This window comes from Pipistrellus kuhlii, unplaced genomic scaffold (genome assembly GCF_014108245.1).
Source record: "Pipistrellus kuhlii isolate mPipKuh1 unplaced genomic scaffold, mPipKuh1.p scaffold_m20_p_10, whole genome shotgun sequence".
NCBI lineage: Eukaryota > Metazoa > Chordata > Mammalia > Chiroptera > Vespertilionidae > Pipistrellus > Pipistrellus kuhlii.
This window is the reverse complement of record NW_023425405.1, coordinates 3425445-3444561: the sequence shown is the minus strand read 5'-3', so window position 1 is coordinate 3444561 and position 19117 is coordinate 3425445. Positions and strand designations below refer to the sequence as shown.

Below are 19117 nucleotides of genomic sequence, written 5' to 3'. Positions count from 1 at the left end.
TCCAATCTATAGATTTACACTGGATCTTTTTTTTTTTTTTTTTTTTTTTTTTTTTTTTTAATTTCAGAGAGGAAGGGAGAGAGAGAAGAATAGAAATATCAATGATGAAAGAGAACTAGCTGCCTTCTACATGCCACACACGGGTGATCAAGCCTACTACCTGGGCATTTGTCCTGAGTGGGAATGGAACCATGACCTCCTGGTTCAAAGGTCAACTCTCAATCACTGAGCCAGGCCAGCCAGACTGGATCTTATTGTTAAGATCTAATTTCAACCAGGCATGATTCTTGCTCATAAAAAGCAAAACATATTTGGAAGCATTAGTGAACTTGGCAGTATATTAAGGGATATTAATTGTTCAGCACAGAAAACAAGTACAGAAACTGGGAGGAATACTGACATGAGATTGTGTGTTCCAATAATAATTGATAGGAATGATGGAACCTTAATTTTACAGGTGCGTGCTTTTCCAAATGAGTGAATAAACAAACCAGAGGATGAATGAAATAACCAGTGAATGAACTCAGTTCAGAGTCAGTGAAAGGGACTAGAACAACCAGTTATACAATAAGTGGCAATATTACTGCTGAGTCACTACAAACCAACTGACAGAGTTTTTCATTCATTCAACAAATACATACTGAGCATGTGTTAGGCCCAAACACTCATTGTTCAAAATCCTGGGAATACACAATAAGACAAAGCAAGATAAATGAGGTCCTATTCTCAATGAGTTATACTGTCACCTGGGACAACTATTATCCTGGCTTACAAAGTCTGATCATCTGACCCCTACATAAATAAACAAAAATTATACTAAACCCATGGTCGACAAACTGTGGCTCTCGAGCCACATGCAGCTCTTTGGCCTCGAGTGTGGCTCTTCCACAAAATACCACGGCCTGGGCGAGTTTTTTGAAGAAGTGGTGTCAGAAGAACTTCAAGTTTTAAAAATTTGGCTCTCAAAAGAAATTTCAATCATTGTACTGTTGCTATTTGTCTCTGTTGACTAATGAGTTTGCCAACCACTGTACTAAACTGTGCTCAGTGCTAAGCACAGAATTCAAATCAGGTAATATTACAATGACTAGATGGTCATTTTAAATTGGATCATGAAGGAAAAACCTTGGAAAGAAGATAATGTATTTAAGCAGAGATGTGACTACTAAGAAGACTATCATGCAAAAATCAAGTAGAAAAACTTTCTGGTGGAAGGAACATATGGTATAAAAGCCATAAAGCCAAGCAAATATGATTAAAAATGAGAGAGAAATTACAACATGTCTGGAGGGTAGTGATCTTGATGAAGAATGGTAGAAATTCTGATAGAAGGGGCCAGATCATCAGACTTTGTAAGCCCAGGTAATATATTTGGATTTTATTTTTGACATGGAAAGCCACCAAAGGAAGCCACATGAAATCTGGAGTTGTCTTCACTAAGAATTAAGAGTCCAAACTGGAAAAAACATATTAAGTCTATATATTTGCTTGGTTCTATACTCTGTATTCAATGAAATTTATCCCAAGACAATGAAACAGAATCCTATAGCCAGAAGGAACCTTAAGGAATGCAAAGCTAGCGCTGTACAATGTATGAAAACTGAGTGTCTGAGGGGAAAAAAAAAAAAAGCATCAGTCAGATTGCTTCATTAGTGGCTGAGAAAAACGTCTCCAGAAATAAGAGCAACTAAGATGTCTAGGATATAGCCTCAACTCGAAGCTGACATTAGTCAGAAAATTGTCCTGTACGTGTTCAGACATTGGATTACCATGAATCAGATGCACATGACCTATCAGAAAACTTTTAAGTTTTTGTGACGGCTTTAGACCTCCATCTAAAACTGGAAAATCAGATGATGCGCATCTCAGTCAATTCCACTGTTCCTATCCCAGCTCACTGGGTACAGAGTAACTTCAAGATTTACAGAGTGAATCCTAAGAAACTACTATGTACAAGGAATTGTACTGGGAAACGAAGAACGCATCTAGTAGAAGCTATGAAGCACATTTACAGAAAGAGAGATACCTACACACGAACACCGACACAGGCTGCAAGGTAAAGGTACTGATACACAGTGCAAGGTAAACAGCCAACATGCCTCTCAGATAAAGCACTGTAAAAGTTGGAAGAAATATTTCTTTCTATTGAAACAATCAGAAGGCAGCATGCAAGGTGGTTCTTGAAGGATTGATGGGATTTACAGATGGGAGAAGATTGTAAACAGGCACAGCAGGGGCAAACGAAGTAGGAAAACTGAAAGCAGGCCTTCCAGATAAGCAGGCCGGTGCTAATTAAATTTAGAGCAACTGTTTGCAGAATGAAAATACTCAAAACTGAGCTGCACCTGAAGTTATGTATCATTTCAGTTCAGTAATGAGAATTTAGCATCTGTATTTATCACCTTAAATCAATCCCTCTTTCTCTCTCTCTCTCTCTCTCTCTCTCTCTCTCTCTCTCTCACACACACACACACACACACACACACACACACACACATTTTATAATATAAACAACACTAAGTTTAGGTGAGACCATTACATTTGTTTTCCAAAAACAATGAAATACAATTTCAAAGATCTTTGAAAACTTGTTTTCCAGGAAACAGAGAAAGAATTGAAAAAATCACTTGTGTGGTACAATAATGGTAATGCAAACTGTTTTAAATGCAGCATCTAAAAATCTCAGAACATAATGTAGATGAGAAGGAGATATCAACATCACAGTATAAATTATAGCACTATTTTTAAACTAATCTATTCTACTGTTTTTCTTGATTATATCCTGCATGGCTACTTCCATGTATTAATTTTCTGTCCTTCTGGAAAAGCACTGTTTTAGGATGTTAATTCACTTGAAAAGTGACAAGTAATTAAATAATTCAGAGGGTCTTTTTTAATCATGTTAAAAGTTCATTGTATTTTCAGTAAATCAAAAAACTATTTTAACACTCTTTTATCCAACTCAAGGGCAGAGCATCAAAAAGCAATTATCAAAGCTAACCAGCACATGCTATTCCTAATATGTTTGCTTTCTCCACTTTCCTTCTTCAAAGTCACTTTTCATTGTTAGATTTGGTTGCCTAACTGACGTTTTCTCTGTGTGGCCTAACAAACACTGTGAAATTGTCTGGACTCTATTCCAACCCTACAGGGCAGCTTGATGCAATAACGGGCAAGCAAATCCAGACGGTGGGGGTAGAGAAGGAGGCGGCCAGCATGAAGAGAACCTTGAAGGTAGTTTTCATTGAAAAACTACACACGATGGGAGAACTGCAGAGGGAGCATTGTTCCATAAGGTCCTTTCGTTTACTGTTTTAAGTCCACGATTCCCAGTGCTCTGAATCCGACCTGCACTTTCACATATCCCAGCCTTTGTGTGGGAGGCCCATCCTGTGTCCCCAACTCACATCTGTGGAATTCTCCTCATCCCCTGAGACTCCTTCCAAAAGAGGCCCCCAGGGCCTTGCCCTGCTCCACTTTGCATTATGAGAAGTTGTACCCAGTTGTAAACTCCTTATTTAACCGGAGTTTTGCAAACTTGCACTATCATTCCCATCACAGCACCTGTCACAATGCCCTATGCATAAGAGGCATTCAAGAGAAATTTAATGGGTTTAGCATATTTACAACAAAATATGATCAAATGAGGTCAGAAATATTAAAGATGCTATCCGTGAACAAGATATGGAGAAAAACAAGCCACGTAGAAATCAAGAACAACTCAGGGACATTTTTAAAAAATATTTTATTGATTTTTTTCACAGAGAGGAAGGAGAGGGATAGAGAGTTAGAAGCATCGATGTGAGAGAAACATCGATCAGTTGCCTCTTGCACACCCCCCACTGGGGATGTGCCCACAACCAAGGTAACCTGCCCTTGACCGGAATCGAACCTGGGACCCTTCAGTCTGCAGGCCGACGCTCTATCCACTGAGCCACACCGGTCAGGGCTAGAATGATATATTTGCATAAAGCGAGGAAGGCAGTGTTGTGACAAGCAGCCACTCTAACAGATGAAAAGCCCGAACGCCCCGGTCCATGGGATGACTGAACCCAAGGACTGAGCAGTGACTATTAAAGTGATGAGTGACTCCAGGTGCAGAGTCCTGTCTGCCTGGCAGGGGTACTAACCCAGGGGACACGATGAAACCAACGTAAATGTGAACTTGAGTCCAGGGAAAAGTGATGAAGGTTTCTAATGAAAGGCAGGTGAGGAAGGACCACATCCCGAGCAGGCTGACAGCTGTGCGGGCGAGTGGACACCGCACCGAAAGCAAACGCATCTCCGGACCTGGACCCCCAGAGCCTGTCCATCCACCCTCAGTGGGAAACAGACACATAAATACAGTACACAGACACAGACTCACACACAGACACAGACACACACACACAGACTCACACACAGACACAGACACACACACAGACACTACTCACACACAGACACAGACATAGACAGACACAGAAACACACACACACACACACACACACACACACACAGCATGGACACATATTCAGGGCTGTAAGAATTTCCCAAACTTCTGTGAAATTAAAAACTTTTAAAAATACAAAAACAATATATCTAGTCCCACAACTATTTCCAGCCATGGCGAAGGCTTGCCGCCCGCCCTGCAGAATGCACTCGTGTTCCTGAACGGTCCCTGGAGGAGGTGAGTGTGTCTGAGCGGTCCCCGGAGGAGGTGGGTGTGTCTGAGCGGAGGAGGTGGGTGTATCTGAGCAGTCCCCGGAGGAGGTGAGTGTGTCTGAGCGGTCCCCGGAGGAGGTGGGTTTGTCTGAGCGGAGGAGGTGGGTGTATCTGAGCAGTCCCCGGAGGAGGTGAGTGTGTCTGAGCGGGTCCCCGGAGGAGGTGAGTGTGTCTGAGCGGTCCCCGGAGGAGGTGAGTGTGTCTGAGCGGTCCCTGAGGTGAGCGGTCCCCGGAGGAGGTGAGTGTGTCTGAGCGGTCCCCGGAGGAGGTGAGTGTGTCTGAGCGGTCCCTGGAGGAGGTGAGTGTGTCTGAGCGGTCCCCGGAGGAGGTGAGTGTGTCTGAGCGGTCCCTGGAGGAGGTGAGTGTGTCTGAGCGGTCCCCGGAGGAGGTGAGTGTGTCTGAGCAGTCCCCGGAGGAGGTGAGTGTGTCTGAGCGGTCCCCGGAGGAGGTGGGTTTGTCTGAGCGGAGGAGGTGGGTGTATCTGAGCAGTCCCCGGAGGAGGTGAGTGTGTCTGAGCGGTCCCCGGAGGTGAGTGTGTCTGAGCGGTCCCCGGAGGAGGTGAGTGTGTCTGAGCGGTCCCTGGAGGTGAGTGTGTCTGAGCGGTCCCCGGAGGAGGTGAGTGTGTCTGAGCGGTCCCTGGAGGAGGTGAGTGTGTCTGAGCGGTCCCTGGAGGAGGTGAGTGTGTCTGAGCGGTCCCCGGAGGAGGTGAGTGTGTCTGAGCGGTCCCCGGAGGAGGTGAGTGTGTCTGAGCGGTCCCCGGAGGAGGTGGGTGTTTCTGAGCGGTCCCTGGAGGAGGTGAGTGTGTCTGAGCGGTCCCCGGAGGAGGTGAGTGTGTCTGAGCGGTCCCTGGAGAAGGTGAGTGTGTCTGAGCGGTCCCCGGAGGAGGTGAGTGTGTCTGAGCGGTCCCCGGAGGAGGTGAGTGTGTCTGAGCGGTCCCCGGAGGAGGTGAGTGTGTCTGAGCGGTCCCCGGTGAGTGTGTCTGAGCGGTCCCTGGAGGAGGTGGGTGTGTCTGAGCGGTCCCTGGAGGAGGTGAGTGTGTCTGAGCGGTCCCCGGAGGAGGTGAGTGTGTCTGAGCGGTCCCCGGAGGAGGTGAGTGTGTCTGAGCGGTCCCCGGAGGAGGTGAGTGTGTCTGAGCGGTCCCCGGAGGAGGTGGGTGTTTCTGAGCGGTCCCCGGAGGAGGTGAGTGTGTCTGAGCGGTCCCCGGAGGAGGTGGGTGTGTCTGAGCGGAGGAGGTGAGTGTGTCTGAGCGGTCCCCGGAGGAGGTGAGTGTGTCTGAGCGGTCCCCGGAGGAGGTGAGTGTGTCTGAGCGGTCCCCGGAGGAGGTGAGTGTGTCTGAGCGGTCCCCGGAGGAGGTGAGTGTGTCTGAGAGGTCCCCGGAGGAGGTGAGTGTGTCTGAGCGGTCCCCGGAGGAGGTGGGTGTGTCTGAGCGATCCCCGGAGGAGGTGAGTGTTCCTGAGCGGTCCCCGGAGGAGGTGAGTGTGTCTGAGCGGTCCCCGGAGGAGGTGGGTGTGTCTGAGCGGTCCCCGGAGGAGGTGGGTGTGTCTGAGCGGTCCCCGGAGGAGGTGGGTGTGTCTGAGCGGTCCCCGGAGGAGGTGGGTGTGTCTGAGCGATCCCCGGAGGAGGTGAGTGTGTCTGAGCGGTCCCCGGAGGAGGTGAGTGTGTCTGAGCGGTCCCCAGAGGAGGTGGGTGTTTCTGAGCGGTCCCCGGAGGAGGTGAGTGTGTCTGAGCGGTCCCCGGAGGAGGTGAGTGTGTCTGAGCGGTCCCCGGAGGAGGTGAGTGTGTCTGAGCGGTCCCCGGAGGAGGTGAGTGTGTCTGAGCGGTCCCCGGAGGAGGTGGGTGTGTCTGAGCGGTCCCCGGAGGAGGTGAGTGTGTCTGAGCGGTCCCCGGAGGAGGTGAGTGTGTCTGAGCGGTCCCCGGAGGAGGTGAGTGTGTCTGAGCGGTCCCCGGAGGAGGTGAGTGTGTCTGAGCGGTCCCCGGAGGAGGTGGGTGTTTCTGAGCGGTCCCCGGAGGAGGTGAGTGTGTCTGAGCGGTCCCTGGAGGAGGTGAGTGTGTCTGATCGGTCCCCGGAGGAGGTGAGTGTGTCTGATCGGTCCCCGGAGGAGGTGAGTGTGTCTGAGCGGTCCCCGGAGGAGGTGGGTGTGTCTGAGCGGAGGAGGTGAGTGTGTCTGAGCGGTCCCCGGAGGAGGTGAGTGTGTCTGAGCGGTCCCCGGAGGAGGTGAGTGTGTCTGAGAGGTCCCCGGAGGAGGTGAGTGTTCCTGAGCGGTCCCTGGAGGAGGTGGGTGTGTCTGAAGGGTCCCTGGAGGAGGTGAGTGTGTCTGAGCGGTCCCCGGAGGAGGTGGGTGTGTCTGAGGGGTCCCCGGAGGAGGTGGGTGTGTCTGAGCGGTCCCTGGAGGAGGTGAGTGTGTCTGAGCGGTCCCCGGAGGAGGTGAGTGTGTCTGAGCGGTCCCTGGAGGAGGTGGGTGTGTCTGAGCGGTTCCCGGAGGAGGTGAGTGTGTCTGAGCGGTCCCCGGAGGAGGTGGGTGTGTCTGAGCGGTCCCCGGAGGAGGTGGGTGTGCTCCTGGCCGTGTCCCGGCCGCGGGAAGTTTGTCGCGGTTCCGGTGCGGGGACCGCGGGCTCACGCGCTCCGGGCCGCGGGCTGCAGGGGAGCGGTCCCCGGAGCGCCCTAACCCTGCCCCGCTCCTCCTCCTTCCCATGGCGCCGGTCACCCCACCCGTCACCCCACCCGTCACCCCGTCACCCCAACCCGGAGCAGCACCTGCGGGAACCCCTACGGTCCGGGTCCGAGCGACGCCCGCCCACCCCACACCCCAGCGGCCCTTTGGGGGCTTCGCGGACCGGCCCCCCGGCAGCTCCCCGTCCGCACCAGGGGGCGCCCGCGGCCGCCCAGCCCGCCGCGGGGACACGCCGCGCCGGCGCCCGCACGTCCAGCCCGCGGCGGAGGGCGAGGCGGACCGGCCGGCAGGACCCCCGGGCCACGCGCGGCGCCGGGTCCGCGAGGCGCCCGCTCCGCCCGCCGCCCCGGCCCCGCCGCCCCGTCCCCGCCGCCGCCGCCGGGCCCGCCTCGCGGGAGAGAGCGCGCGGCGCCTCCGCCGGCCGCGGGGCGGGCGGGCGGCCGGCCGTTCGCCCACGGCCCGGAGCGGCACTAACTTTCCGGGGGGCGGCGGCCTCACCTGCGCTCCAGTTGTCGTGGATCCGCAGGGGCACCCGCAGCACGTAGACCAGGAAGAGCACGAGGAAGAACCACACGGCCCACAGGTACGTCCAGGACCACACCGCGCACGCCTTGAGCTGCTCCACGAAGCCCGCGCCCGCTTCGGCCATTTTCCGCGCCGCCGCCCGGGCCGCCGCGCCGGTGTCTGCGATGATTCACCGCCGCCGCCGGAGCGCCCCCAGCCCGCCCGCCGCCGCCCGCTCCCGCCGCCCGCCCGCCGGCCGCGGCGCCCCGGGGTCACGTGGCCCGCCTGCCCCTCCGGCCTGCCGCCGGTTATTTTTGTTGCGCTTATATTTAGAAAGTCCGGCCCAGGGGCACTCTGGGCACAGCCACAAGTGTGGGGGCTTTCTGCAGGCGAGGCACCGCTCCGAGGTCTGTATAATCCAAGGTAATCCTCCAGTGGCTCCCATTATGCAGAGAGGGAAACCGAGGCACAGAGCCAGGGAGCAGTTTCCTTTAAACTGGAAGAAGAATTGATTTGCAAGGTCTGTATAATCCAACGTAATCCTCCAGTAGCCCCCATTATACAGAGACGGAAACTGAGGCACAGAGCCAGGGAGCAGTTTACCCTAAACTGGAACAAGAATTCATTTGCAAGGTCTGTATAATCTAATGTAATCCCCCCAGTAACTCCCATTATACAGAGAGGGAAACTGAGGCACAGAGCCAGGGAGCATTTTCCCTTAGACTGAAGCAAGAATTCATTTGCAATCTGATTGATGCCAGGGCACGAGGGCCTGAACCCCGCACTCTGGGGGTTTTTTTTCCCCTCTGGGCCTCAGAAATGAACCATCTCCCCAGCAATTCAGAAAAAAGGCAAATGCTCTCCCGTCACCAGTTTGTAGGCGGGAAGAGAAATCACTCTCAAGCAAGACTTGGGTTGTACACGCTTATTTACATTTGTTTTGTCTTCCTTGAATCAGCAAGGGGGTTTTCCAAAGAAATGTCTTGAAAGAATGTTTATCCTCCAATTTGGGGAGCAGTCACAATTCAAACAATGGCTGGCCTGTTTTTTAATGATATAAACAATTCTCTGGGATAATCTTGGCTAATTTTGAACTGGCTACTTTAAACATGAAGTCAATCATAAACGTTTTTTGTCAGTGCTGAATAAAATGTGGTCTTTAACCAAGTGAACATTTAAAGTCTGTTTCTGTTTATAACTCATTTCACTTTCAGTGTTTCCCAAACTTTTGACATATGTGTACCCCTTCTATAATTTTCCTAACGCTGAGTACCCCTCGTACTCATGAGAACGTAGATTTAGGCGCAGCTAAGCACGGTGCAGTGCATATCCCCACCAAACTCCGGTGCAACGCGTACTCCCATCAAACTCTTCCCGTACCCCTGGGGGTACGCGTACCACACTTTGGGAAACACTGTAATAGATTATAATAAAGCAATTGCAGGTTATCCAATCTACAGGTAAGACTTTTAGAATCCTGAGCGTTCAGCAGAATATTTTATAAAAAATACTAGAGGCCCAGTGCACAAAATTCGTGCAGGGGGTAGTGTCCCTCAGACCAGCCTGCATCCTCTCCAATCTGGGACTCCTTGAGGGATATTCAACTGCCCGTTTAGGCCCGATCCTCTCTCTCACAGTCCAGGACTACTGGCTCCCAACTCCTCACCTGCCTGCCTTCCTGATTGCCCCTAACCACTTCTGCCTGACAGCCTGATCACCCCCTAACCACTCCCCTGCCAGCCTGATTGATGCCTAACTTCCCTCCCCTGCAGGCCTGGTCCCGTTTCCCCCCACCCCCCCAACTGCTCTCCCCTGCAGGCCTGGTCACCCCCAACTTCCCTCCTCTGCTGGCCTGGTCACCCCCAACTTCCCTCCCCTGCTGGCCTGGTCACCCCTAACTGCCCTCCCCTGCAGGTTTGAACTCCAGGCCTGGTCCCTACCAACTACCCTCCCCTGCTGGCCTGATAACCCACAACTGTCCTCCCTTGCTGGCCTGCCCTCCCCTACTGGCCATCTTGTAGTGGCCATCTTGTGTCCACATGGGGGCAGGATCTTTGACCACATGGGGGCAGCCATCTTTTGTGTTGGAGTGATTGTCAATCTGCATATTACTCTTTTATTAGATAGAATAGAGGCCTGGTGCATGGGTGGGGGCCAGCTGGTTTGCCCAAGGGTGTTCTTTGGGGCGTGGGGCAGCCTGGGCGAGAGGTCTGTGGAGGTTTGCAGGCTGGCCACGCCCCCTGGCCACCCAGGTGGAAGCCCTAGTATCTGGGATTTATTTATCTTCTACAATTGAAACTTTGTAGCCTGGAGCGGAGTCAAGCTTTCTGCTTCTTTTGTGGTGGCAGCCATTTCTGTTGGGATTTATTTATCTTCTATAATTGAAACTTTGTAGTTTTGAGTTGAGGCCTGAGCCCACCAGGGTGTGTGGAAAGCTTGGCTTCAACCTGCTTGCTCCATGGCCACAGCCATCTTGGTTGAGGCTAATTTGCATAATCGCTCCTGATTGGGTGATGGGCGTGGTTGGTGGGTGTGGTGGAGTGGTGGTTAATTTGCATATTACTCTTTCATTAGATAGGCTTGGTTGATTTTGGTATGTGCTCTGATCAGAGATTGAACCTGCAGCATTGGGACAATGCTCTTACTGAGCCACCTGACCAGGGCATGGCTTTTTGGTTTTTGTTTAAAATTTAAAAATCGCATCCATGTTCATTGGTTGAATTTATGAATTATTTAATACACCTATGTTCATGGATACCATCCTGCTTATCTGTATTTAGTGACTTACCTAAACCTCAATAAGTATAAATCTAACCTAGTTTAGTTTTGAGAACCAGTAGAGCAGGTTTGAAAGGATTTTGCCTTTTCTTCTTCAAGGCAACATACTTTCTCATAGAGTACTAAAGAGATGGAATTTTAACTATTTATATGCAGTTAAAAAGATGATAGCAAAAGACTTGAGGAGAAGGTCCCCAAAAGGATATTGCATGTATAATAAAGAATGAATACATTTCCACAATTGATGTGCACATGCATTGTAATCTTAGAGTGCAAAATTCACAATGACTGGGCATAGAAATTATATGATGGATTGTAATCACATTTACTTTTATTCTCTATTCTAGGGGTGTCGAACTCAATCAGAGAAGGGGCCAAAATCTAAAATCCAGCCTAAATCGCGGGCCGAATGGTTTACTGAACAGTCATAAACTGTCATTGTGATGGAAACGCAGCGGAGTGCAGTGATGACAGCGCAGTGTGGGCCACATTGCAAGGCCTGGCGGGATGGATTTGGCCCGCGGGCCTTGTGTTTGACACATGTGCTCTATTCCTTAAAAAAGATATTTTAGTTTCTAAGTAAAGCCTTTCTAAGGCTCAGTGACATTCCTTAGCATCCCTGATTTGTTTTAAAAACCAAATTATTTTAATAAGATGAGCTTTGTTGACATGCAGGATAATTCTGGTAGCAAGAATGCAGACTAAAACAATCAGAGCCTTGTGTACAGAATCCAAAGGCAACCTAACCCTATCTTCACCCTACAACCTGCTCCAGACACTGGAGGCTGGTTCCTCATTTTCTAAGGAAAAGAAAACAAAATTCCTTTGGAAAGAAGTAGCTTTTCTTTTACACCACTGAAATACAATCAAGAGGGAAGACCAGAGGAAAATGAATGAGACTTAAAAAAAAAAAAAAAAAAGAATTTCTTAGAGCAGCCCTAGCTGGCTTGGCTCAATGGATAGAGTGTGGGCCTGTGGACTGAAGGGTTCCAGGTTCGATTCCAGTCAAGAGCATGTACCTCGGTTGCAGGCTCAATCCCTGGCCCTGATTGGAGTGCGTGCAGGAGACAACCAATCCACACATTGATGTTTCTTTTTCTCTGCCTCTCCCGTCCCTTCTCTCTCTAACAATCCATGGGGAAATATCCATGGATAAGGATTAACAAAAATAAAAGTAAATTCTTAGATCAGAGAACAGATGTATTATAAATAATTTTTTTTAAAAAAAGAACAGAAATACATATTAAGAAACCACTTGAAGTTCTTTTTTAGTTTCCTAGGCTAACCAATCATGAAAGGAGACAATACCACCTACTCCCTTTATTTAAAAAATATATATATTTATAAAATATACTTTATTTATTTTCATTCTCACCCGAAGATATTTTTTCCGTTGATTTTTAGAGAGAGGGTAAAGGAGATGAAGAGACAGAGATAAGCACTAGTGTGAGAGAGACCATTGATTGGTTACTGCTCACATGTCCCCAACCAGGGCCGGGAGTCTGAAACCAAGGTAGGTGCCCTCGAAAGGAATCGAACCTGGGACCCTTCAGTGCCAGGCCTGCGCTCTATCCACTGAGCCAAACCACTAGGGTTATTTTTTATTGATTTCAGAGAGGAAGGGAAAGGGAGAGAAAGAGGGAATTATCAATGATTAGAGAGAATCATTGATCAGCTGCCTCCTGCTCACCCCCTCCCGAGGACTGAGCCTGCAACCTGTGCCCTGACCAGGAATTGAACTGTGACCTCCTGGTTCATAGGTCAATGCTCAACCACTGAGCTACACTGGCTGTGATACTCTCTTTATTCTTTTTTTTTTTATTGATTTTTTTTACAGAAAGGAAGGTAAAGTGATAGTTAGAAATCCTGATAAGAGAAAAACATCTATCAGCTGCCTCCTGCACACCCTCTACTGGGGATGTGCCTGCGACCAAGGTACATGCCCTTAACCGGAATTGAACCAGGGACCTTTCAGTCCACAGGCTGATGCTCTATCCACTGAGCCAAACTGGTCAGGGCTACTTTATTCTTGACTAGAGGTTGTGGGGGCGGGGTGTCCCTCAGCCTGGTCTTGGCTTGCAAAGACACCAGCATCCCTCACCTGACCTCTAGCCAGAGGTTCCTCCGATCCTTTTTCACAGCCTCTGGGAAGATGCTTGTCCTGGGGCCTCCTCAGGGCCCCGGCCCATGATACCCTGCAGCTCGGGTACCTGGGTGCTTGGGCTTTCAGGCTGTCCTGCCTGGCTGTGCTTCAGCTGCCATGGGAGCCTTGCCTCAGGAGTCGCCCCCTGGACCATACGACTTGCGAGAGTGTGTGTATGTGGGGGTCAGGGGGACCTCGGCAGCAGTGATTTCATGTCTGTAGCGTGCATGCCGGATCCTTCTTCCCCCTCACACCCCTCACCCCCGCTGAGGCACCACGCTGAATTGATCCCATTATTCAACCAAGATGTATTCCCTTGCACTTTATCTGTTATTTTCATTTTGTTCTCCTTTCTATTGTGCAAGACTACATTTAGGCATGTAAATTAAAAAAATGAGATTATATTTACATTTCAGACTAGTCCCCCCTGGACTGCTGGCAGGGGGCTTCCAGTCTGCGCCTGGGGCTGCAGGTGGAGGACCCTGGCACCCCTAGGGCTCTGTCAGCATCACGACCCCACCACAGGCACCTTCGCTCCCGCTGCATGGTCGGCCAGGGCGTGGACACTGGGCTCAGGGCCCTAGAGGTCCCTTCCTCCCGCAGCACAGCCGTGGCTCAGAGGCTCCCAGCCCTCTGGCCAGAGACCCTCCTCTCCCTCCACGGCCAAGGAGCAGATACTGGGCTCCGGTTGCCTGGGCGATGCCTCTAGCATCTGCTCTGGGCGCCGCCATTTTGTCGCAGAGTGATGGCTAATTTACATATTACTCTTATATAGGACTATAGTACTCAATATGTTTATTCTTGGGAAGATACTTTAAGATGGGTTAGTTTTACAGTTGCATTTTAAATAGTATAGAAATGATAATAGTAGGTTTACACTTTTCTCTTTATTCATGATATTCAAACCCAAGAGGGTTTTTTTTTTATTACAGCACTTTTAATTAAAATAAAAATCCATTGTCTGAAATGTTCTGTATATGTGAGGATTTACATATTTACTATTTTATTAGAATTTTATTTTAAACTGAATAGTTTAATGACTGTCTAGAATTTCAGGAACCAGAGTCATATCTATATATACCTTTGCTAAAAATTATATGACTTCAAAAATACACAATACTAGTGATAACTATCATATAAAATAATTCTAAGGCAAATAAAATGTAATATGCTGTGTGTTTACTTGCTATGTGCATAGCATGTTATTTTGTGGTTTTGGCTTCAATTTTCAAATTTATACACACACACTCTTCCTAAGCACCTGACAAATTTAGATACACCAATTAAATAATCTATTGCATTGAAATTAAAAACAGAAATAGGGTTAGAATGATATTATAGAATTATTGGTCTAATTAAGAAACATCTGATAGTCATATTTAAATTTGTTTTTATTGACAGAGCATTTATTTTTTTAATTTCTGAGAATTGATCCCATTATTCAACCAAGATGTATTCCCTTGCACTTTACCTGTTATTTTCATTTTGTTCTCCTTTCTATTGTGCAAGACTACATTTAGGCATGCAAATTAAAGTGGAAATTTCACAGTCATCTGATATATTTGGCCTATGTTGAAACCTAATCTAAAAAAGGGAAGGAAAGGAAAATGAGATTATATTTACATTTCAGACTAGTATTAAGTAATGGCCCTGCCCACTCCAGATAAATTATTCACATTTCTAATACTAGAGCAGGTCCTCAAATAACATTGCTTCTTCCAATTTCATTTCGACATTGATGAGGAAAATAAATTGATTCCCATCTGGGGCCACTGTGTGGAGTTTACACACTCCCCATGTCTGTGTGGGTTCTCTCTGGACACTTAGAGGTGCTAATGAAGTAAAATGGTGTGTACGTGTCTACACAGGTCTGAGTGGTGGGTGTGGTGTGAGTGGCCCTGGGGTAGAAGGGTGTCTTGTCCAGGGTGGTGCCTGCCTTGTGCCCTGAGCTGTTGGGTGAGGTTCTGGCCAACCAGAGACCTTGAACTGGTTAGAAAACCTTCATCTGACTTGTTTTTATTAATCTTCCTTAAATGTATGTACAGCTCACACGTATTCCAATGTTTAATATTAGAAGTGTTTGGGGTCTTTATTTAGGAGTTTGGTGATGTTTTTGTGATCAGAAAAATGCTGTAATAGCTTGACTCTTGTTTATATCAATGAGCCCTTGTTTATATTAATATAGACTGTTCTCTTAAAGTCCGTTTCCAAGAACCTATGCATGATGTTAAGTGAGGAGTCCCTGTAATTCTAACCTCTATTCCTTACTTTGCCTTGAAAAAATTATTCCAGGTTTCCCTTTTATTCTGCATTTCAATGCTATAAGCTACATTTAGCATTTTGTGCACATTTAACTGTAATGGGATATATCTCCTTGTTAGTAATGACTGCCAGCTCAGGCCCAATCCCCCAGGGAGTGGCCCTAAGCTGGCAGGTGGACAACCCCCAAGGGGTTCCAGATTGTGAGAGGGCACAAGCTGGGCTGAGGACATGAATTTTCGTGCACCAGGCGTCTAGTTCTACAATAAGCTTAGATGGCGTTCTCGATTTGCTGACTCATCTGAGTGCCCTAAACAGTATGACTTGCATCTCAGCCTGATCCTGTGTCTGCACAAATTCCTTGCAGGAGCTTCGGTTCTCCAGCATCTAACTGCTGTGTCTGAACATCCACAGAGGCTGTATGTTTCCAAATAACAGGCAGTATGTTTCCTTATAAATGAGTGGATGCAAATTACCAGGAGTCCGGGAGGCTGTTACCTAACTCCACAAAAGTTGTCTATTTTATCTCAGCACACCCTCAACCGGAAAATTTTGTAAAAAATTTATCTTTTTTGTTGGGAGTATTACAGATATCCGCCGAAACCTGTTTGGCTCAGTGGATAGAGCGTCGGCCTGCGGACTGAAGGGTCCAGAGTTCGATTCCGGTCAAGGGCATGTACTTTGGTTTTGGGCACATCCCTAGTGGGGGGTGTGCAAGAGGCAGCTGATCGATGATTCTCTCTCATCGATGTTTCTAACTCTCTATCCTTCTCTCTTCCTCTCTGTAAAAAATCAATAAAATATATTAAGAGAGAGAGAGAGAGAGAGAGAGAAAGTATTACAGATATCCTCCATTTTCCCTTCTTTGACCTCTCTACCCGGCTCCCATCTCACCCTAGGCCTTCCCCTGTCTACTGTCTGTGTTTGTGGGTTAGGACATAGGCATATTAGTCCTTTGATTAATCTGTTCCCACTGTCCCTCACACCTTCCTCCTGAGATCTGTCAGTCTGTTCCATGCTTCCATGTGTATAGTCCTATTTTGTTTTTTAATGTAACATTGTTATGATAATGGAACTATACTTTGGTTTTAGAATTTTTATTTTATCCTTTGGTTAGATTCTAATTCTTAAAAGTCTAGAAATTCTTTTTACCAATTTCTATCTTTTTCTCTATAATCTAGAACATATTAATCATAGTTGTTATAAAGTCTATATCTGTTAACTTTAATACCTGGCTCATCTGTGGATGTATTGTTATTATTTATTGAACTTTTATTCTTCTTCTCTTGGCTTTACTTTGATATGTCTAAGATTTTTAAAAATGGATTCTTACAATTGTGTGTAATAAAAAAGTATAGAGCCCAGTTGGTGTAGATCAGTGACTGAGAGTCAGCCCATGAACCAAGAGGTCATTGTTTCGATTCCCAATCAGGCCACAAGTCTGGGTTGTCGACTGAATTCCCAGCAGGGGGTGTGCAGGCGGGAGCTGATGATATTTCTCTCTCTTCATTAATGTTTCTCTCCTTCTCTCTTCCTCTCTCACTAAAAAGATCAATAAAAACATATTAAAATAAGAATTATAGAGGCTGCTCCAAATGACATTCTCTTCTACTAGAGAGGGTTTACCTTTTCCTTGCTAGACAGTACAGAGATGTTAAAACTGAGTTTTCACTTGTGAAACCAGCAGCAGTCACGGTATGAGATCGGCTGAAATACTTAAAGACACACTGCCCAGAGTACCAAAGAGAAACAAGTGGATGGGGGGATGCAGAAAGCATGATTCCGAAACAGTTCAGGGACCAGATGGTAGTTGGAGGGTTTTTGATTACCTCATGCCATGTGTATGGCTAACCCAATTTTTTTCTTCCAGGCAGGTTTTTGGTTTTTTTTGGTTTTGTTTTCCATGTAAGGTTAGCAGAGCACTTAAAATTTCAGAACGTGGGGACTTCATCCAGCTTATAGAACTAGTTATATAAACTCTTTTAGTATCTGTTTCTAATGCATGTTAGAATTTGGTCTGAGACTTGCTTTCAGTTTGAGATACTACCTGGTAGATGGGACGTGAAGGCTATCAGGAAAGGAGGAAGCGGGGAGAAAACCTACAGCTACGCAAAACTGCTCCTAGCTGTTGATATCAGCCCCTCCCACATCCTCCCCACAAAAGTCAGTGGTTGCACAGCACCAACTTGTCTTTGGTCAGTTCACATCTTGAGGCAAAACAATCACAATAATATTTGGAAAATTAGATAAAAATAATGAGGACCATGACTCTATAGAGTTAATTTTTTTAGTCTCTTTCCCTCTCTTGGTTTTTCCATGCATAATTTTTACACTGTTTTAATCATTCTCTATGTTCATTTTTGCAAGCTTCTCTTACATAATATTACTAAAATATTTTCTGTATTAGTATATAGTCTTCAAAAGTATCATATTTCGTTATTAAGTGACATTGTATAGGACATAACTTTTGTTTTTTAAATACCCACCTGAAGATATTTTCCCATTGATTTTTAAAAAATATATAATTTATTGACTTTTTATAGAGAAGAAGGGAGAGAGATAGAGAGTTAGAAACATGGATGAGAGAGTAACATCGATCAGCTGCCCCCTGCACATCTCCTACCGGGGATGTGCCCACAACCATGGTACTTGCCCTTGACCGGATTCGAACCTGGGACCTTTAAATCTGCAGGCCAATGCTCTATCCACTGAGCCAAGCCGATTAGGGCTTTCCCATTGATTTTTAAAGAGAGTGGAAGAGAGAGGGAAAGACAGAGAGAAATACCGATGTAAGAGAAACACATCAATTGGCTGCCGCCTGCACGAGGCCCAGCCAGGGCCTGGGCTTGGTAAGAATCTGCAACCAAGATACATGCCCTTGACCAGAATCGAACCTGGGACCATTGGGTCCACAGGCTGACACTCTGTCCACTGAGCCAAACTGGTTGGAGTGGACATAACATTTTTATTTTTATTTTTTAAATATGTATTTTTATTGATTTCAGAGAGGAAGAGGGGGAGGGGAGAGAGATAGAAACATCAATAATGAGAGAGAATCATTGATTTATTGCTTCCTGCATGCCCCTATTGGGGATCAAGCCCACAACCTGGACATGTGCCCTTGACTGGAATCAAACCCAGTACCTTTCAGTCAGCAGGCTGACACTCCAGTGACTGAGCCAAACCAGCTAGGGTCAGACATAACATTTTTAAATCATTCCACGACTATACTTACTAATATTTTGCTATTTTTAGTAATTCCATAATGAATACTATTGCATTTATAACTTTTCATTTTTAAATTTAGGATTATTTTACTAGGATAAATGTGCAGAAGTAGATTTGGTGGTCAAAGTTAAGAATATTTTAAAGTTCCTTCATACATACAGCTCAGTTGTTCTTCAAAAATCAAAAGCAATTCTTAAAACTCCTCTCATCCTGACTGCATAAAATCCTAAATAACCACAACTTGAAACTCGAGCATGGCTGAAAATGATGATGCAACTCGCATTAGGGGTTTTGCCCTGTGACTCAGCCAAGTAAGATCTGTGGCACAAGTAATCCTGCTGATGAGTTAGATGCCTCATTTTATTGTAACTAGTTTTCTTTTTTACTTATTTATTCAGAGCTATTTAATGAGCATTTGGGGGGAAATCTGTGAAAATTTAACTATGGACTTGATAAGAGAAAAAAAAAGTTTCCCTTCCAAGTTTCTCATCAACTATAATAGAGAATGGTTTAATCCTCAGCGAACAATAGCCATCTTCTATCCACCTCCCGGAAAAACATTTAAAACTTCAAATTTAAATCACTGTACACTGCAAGCAACACTGAGCCCTGCACCATCAACATACCACATCATCCCCCTGGGAATTACGTTTTCCTCTCAAGAGTCTTCCTGTCTTCATTGGCAAGGAAAGAGTCCATGAAAATTCCCTCTGAGGAGCAGCCCTTCACAGAAGCAAGTTCTACTGGTTTAGCGGCACACTATCTGTATTAACTTTCTAGGGCTGCTGTAACAAATGAACACACACTTGGGTTAAAACAACACGAATTTATT

The 19117-nt window shown here is 47.0% G+C and overlaps 1 protein-coding gene across 7 annotated transcripts in view; it reads right to left on the bottom strand.

Moving 5' to 3' along the window:
• ST7 (suppression of tumorigenicity 7) overlaps positions 1 to 8097 on the bottom strand; it is a 221968-nt gene extending 213871 nt beyond the window's left edge. For 3 of the 7 annotated variants that reach the window (XM_036425100.2, XM_045576233.1, XM_036425110.2), the window contains exon 1: positions 7872 to 8094. In XM_036425100.2, the coding sequence (XP_036280993.1) occupies positions 7872 to 8022 (151 nt within the window). In that variant the 5' untranslated portion in view covers positions 8023 to 8094. Of the gene's footprint in view, positions 1 to 7871 lie in introns of all 7 variants that reach the window. The other 4 variants (XM_036425090.2, XM_036425161.2, XM_036425130.2 and 1 more) reach the window with 3 other exon arrangements.
• Between the last annotated feature and the right edge of the window lie 11020 nt (positions 8098 to 19117).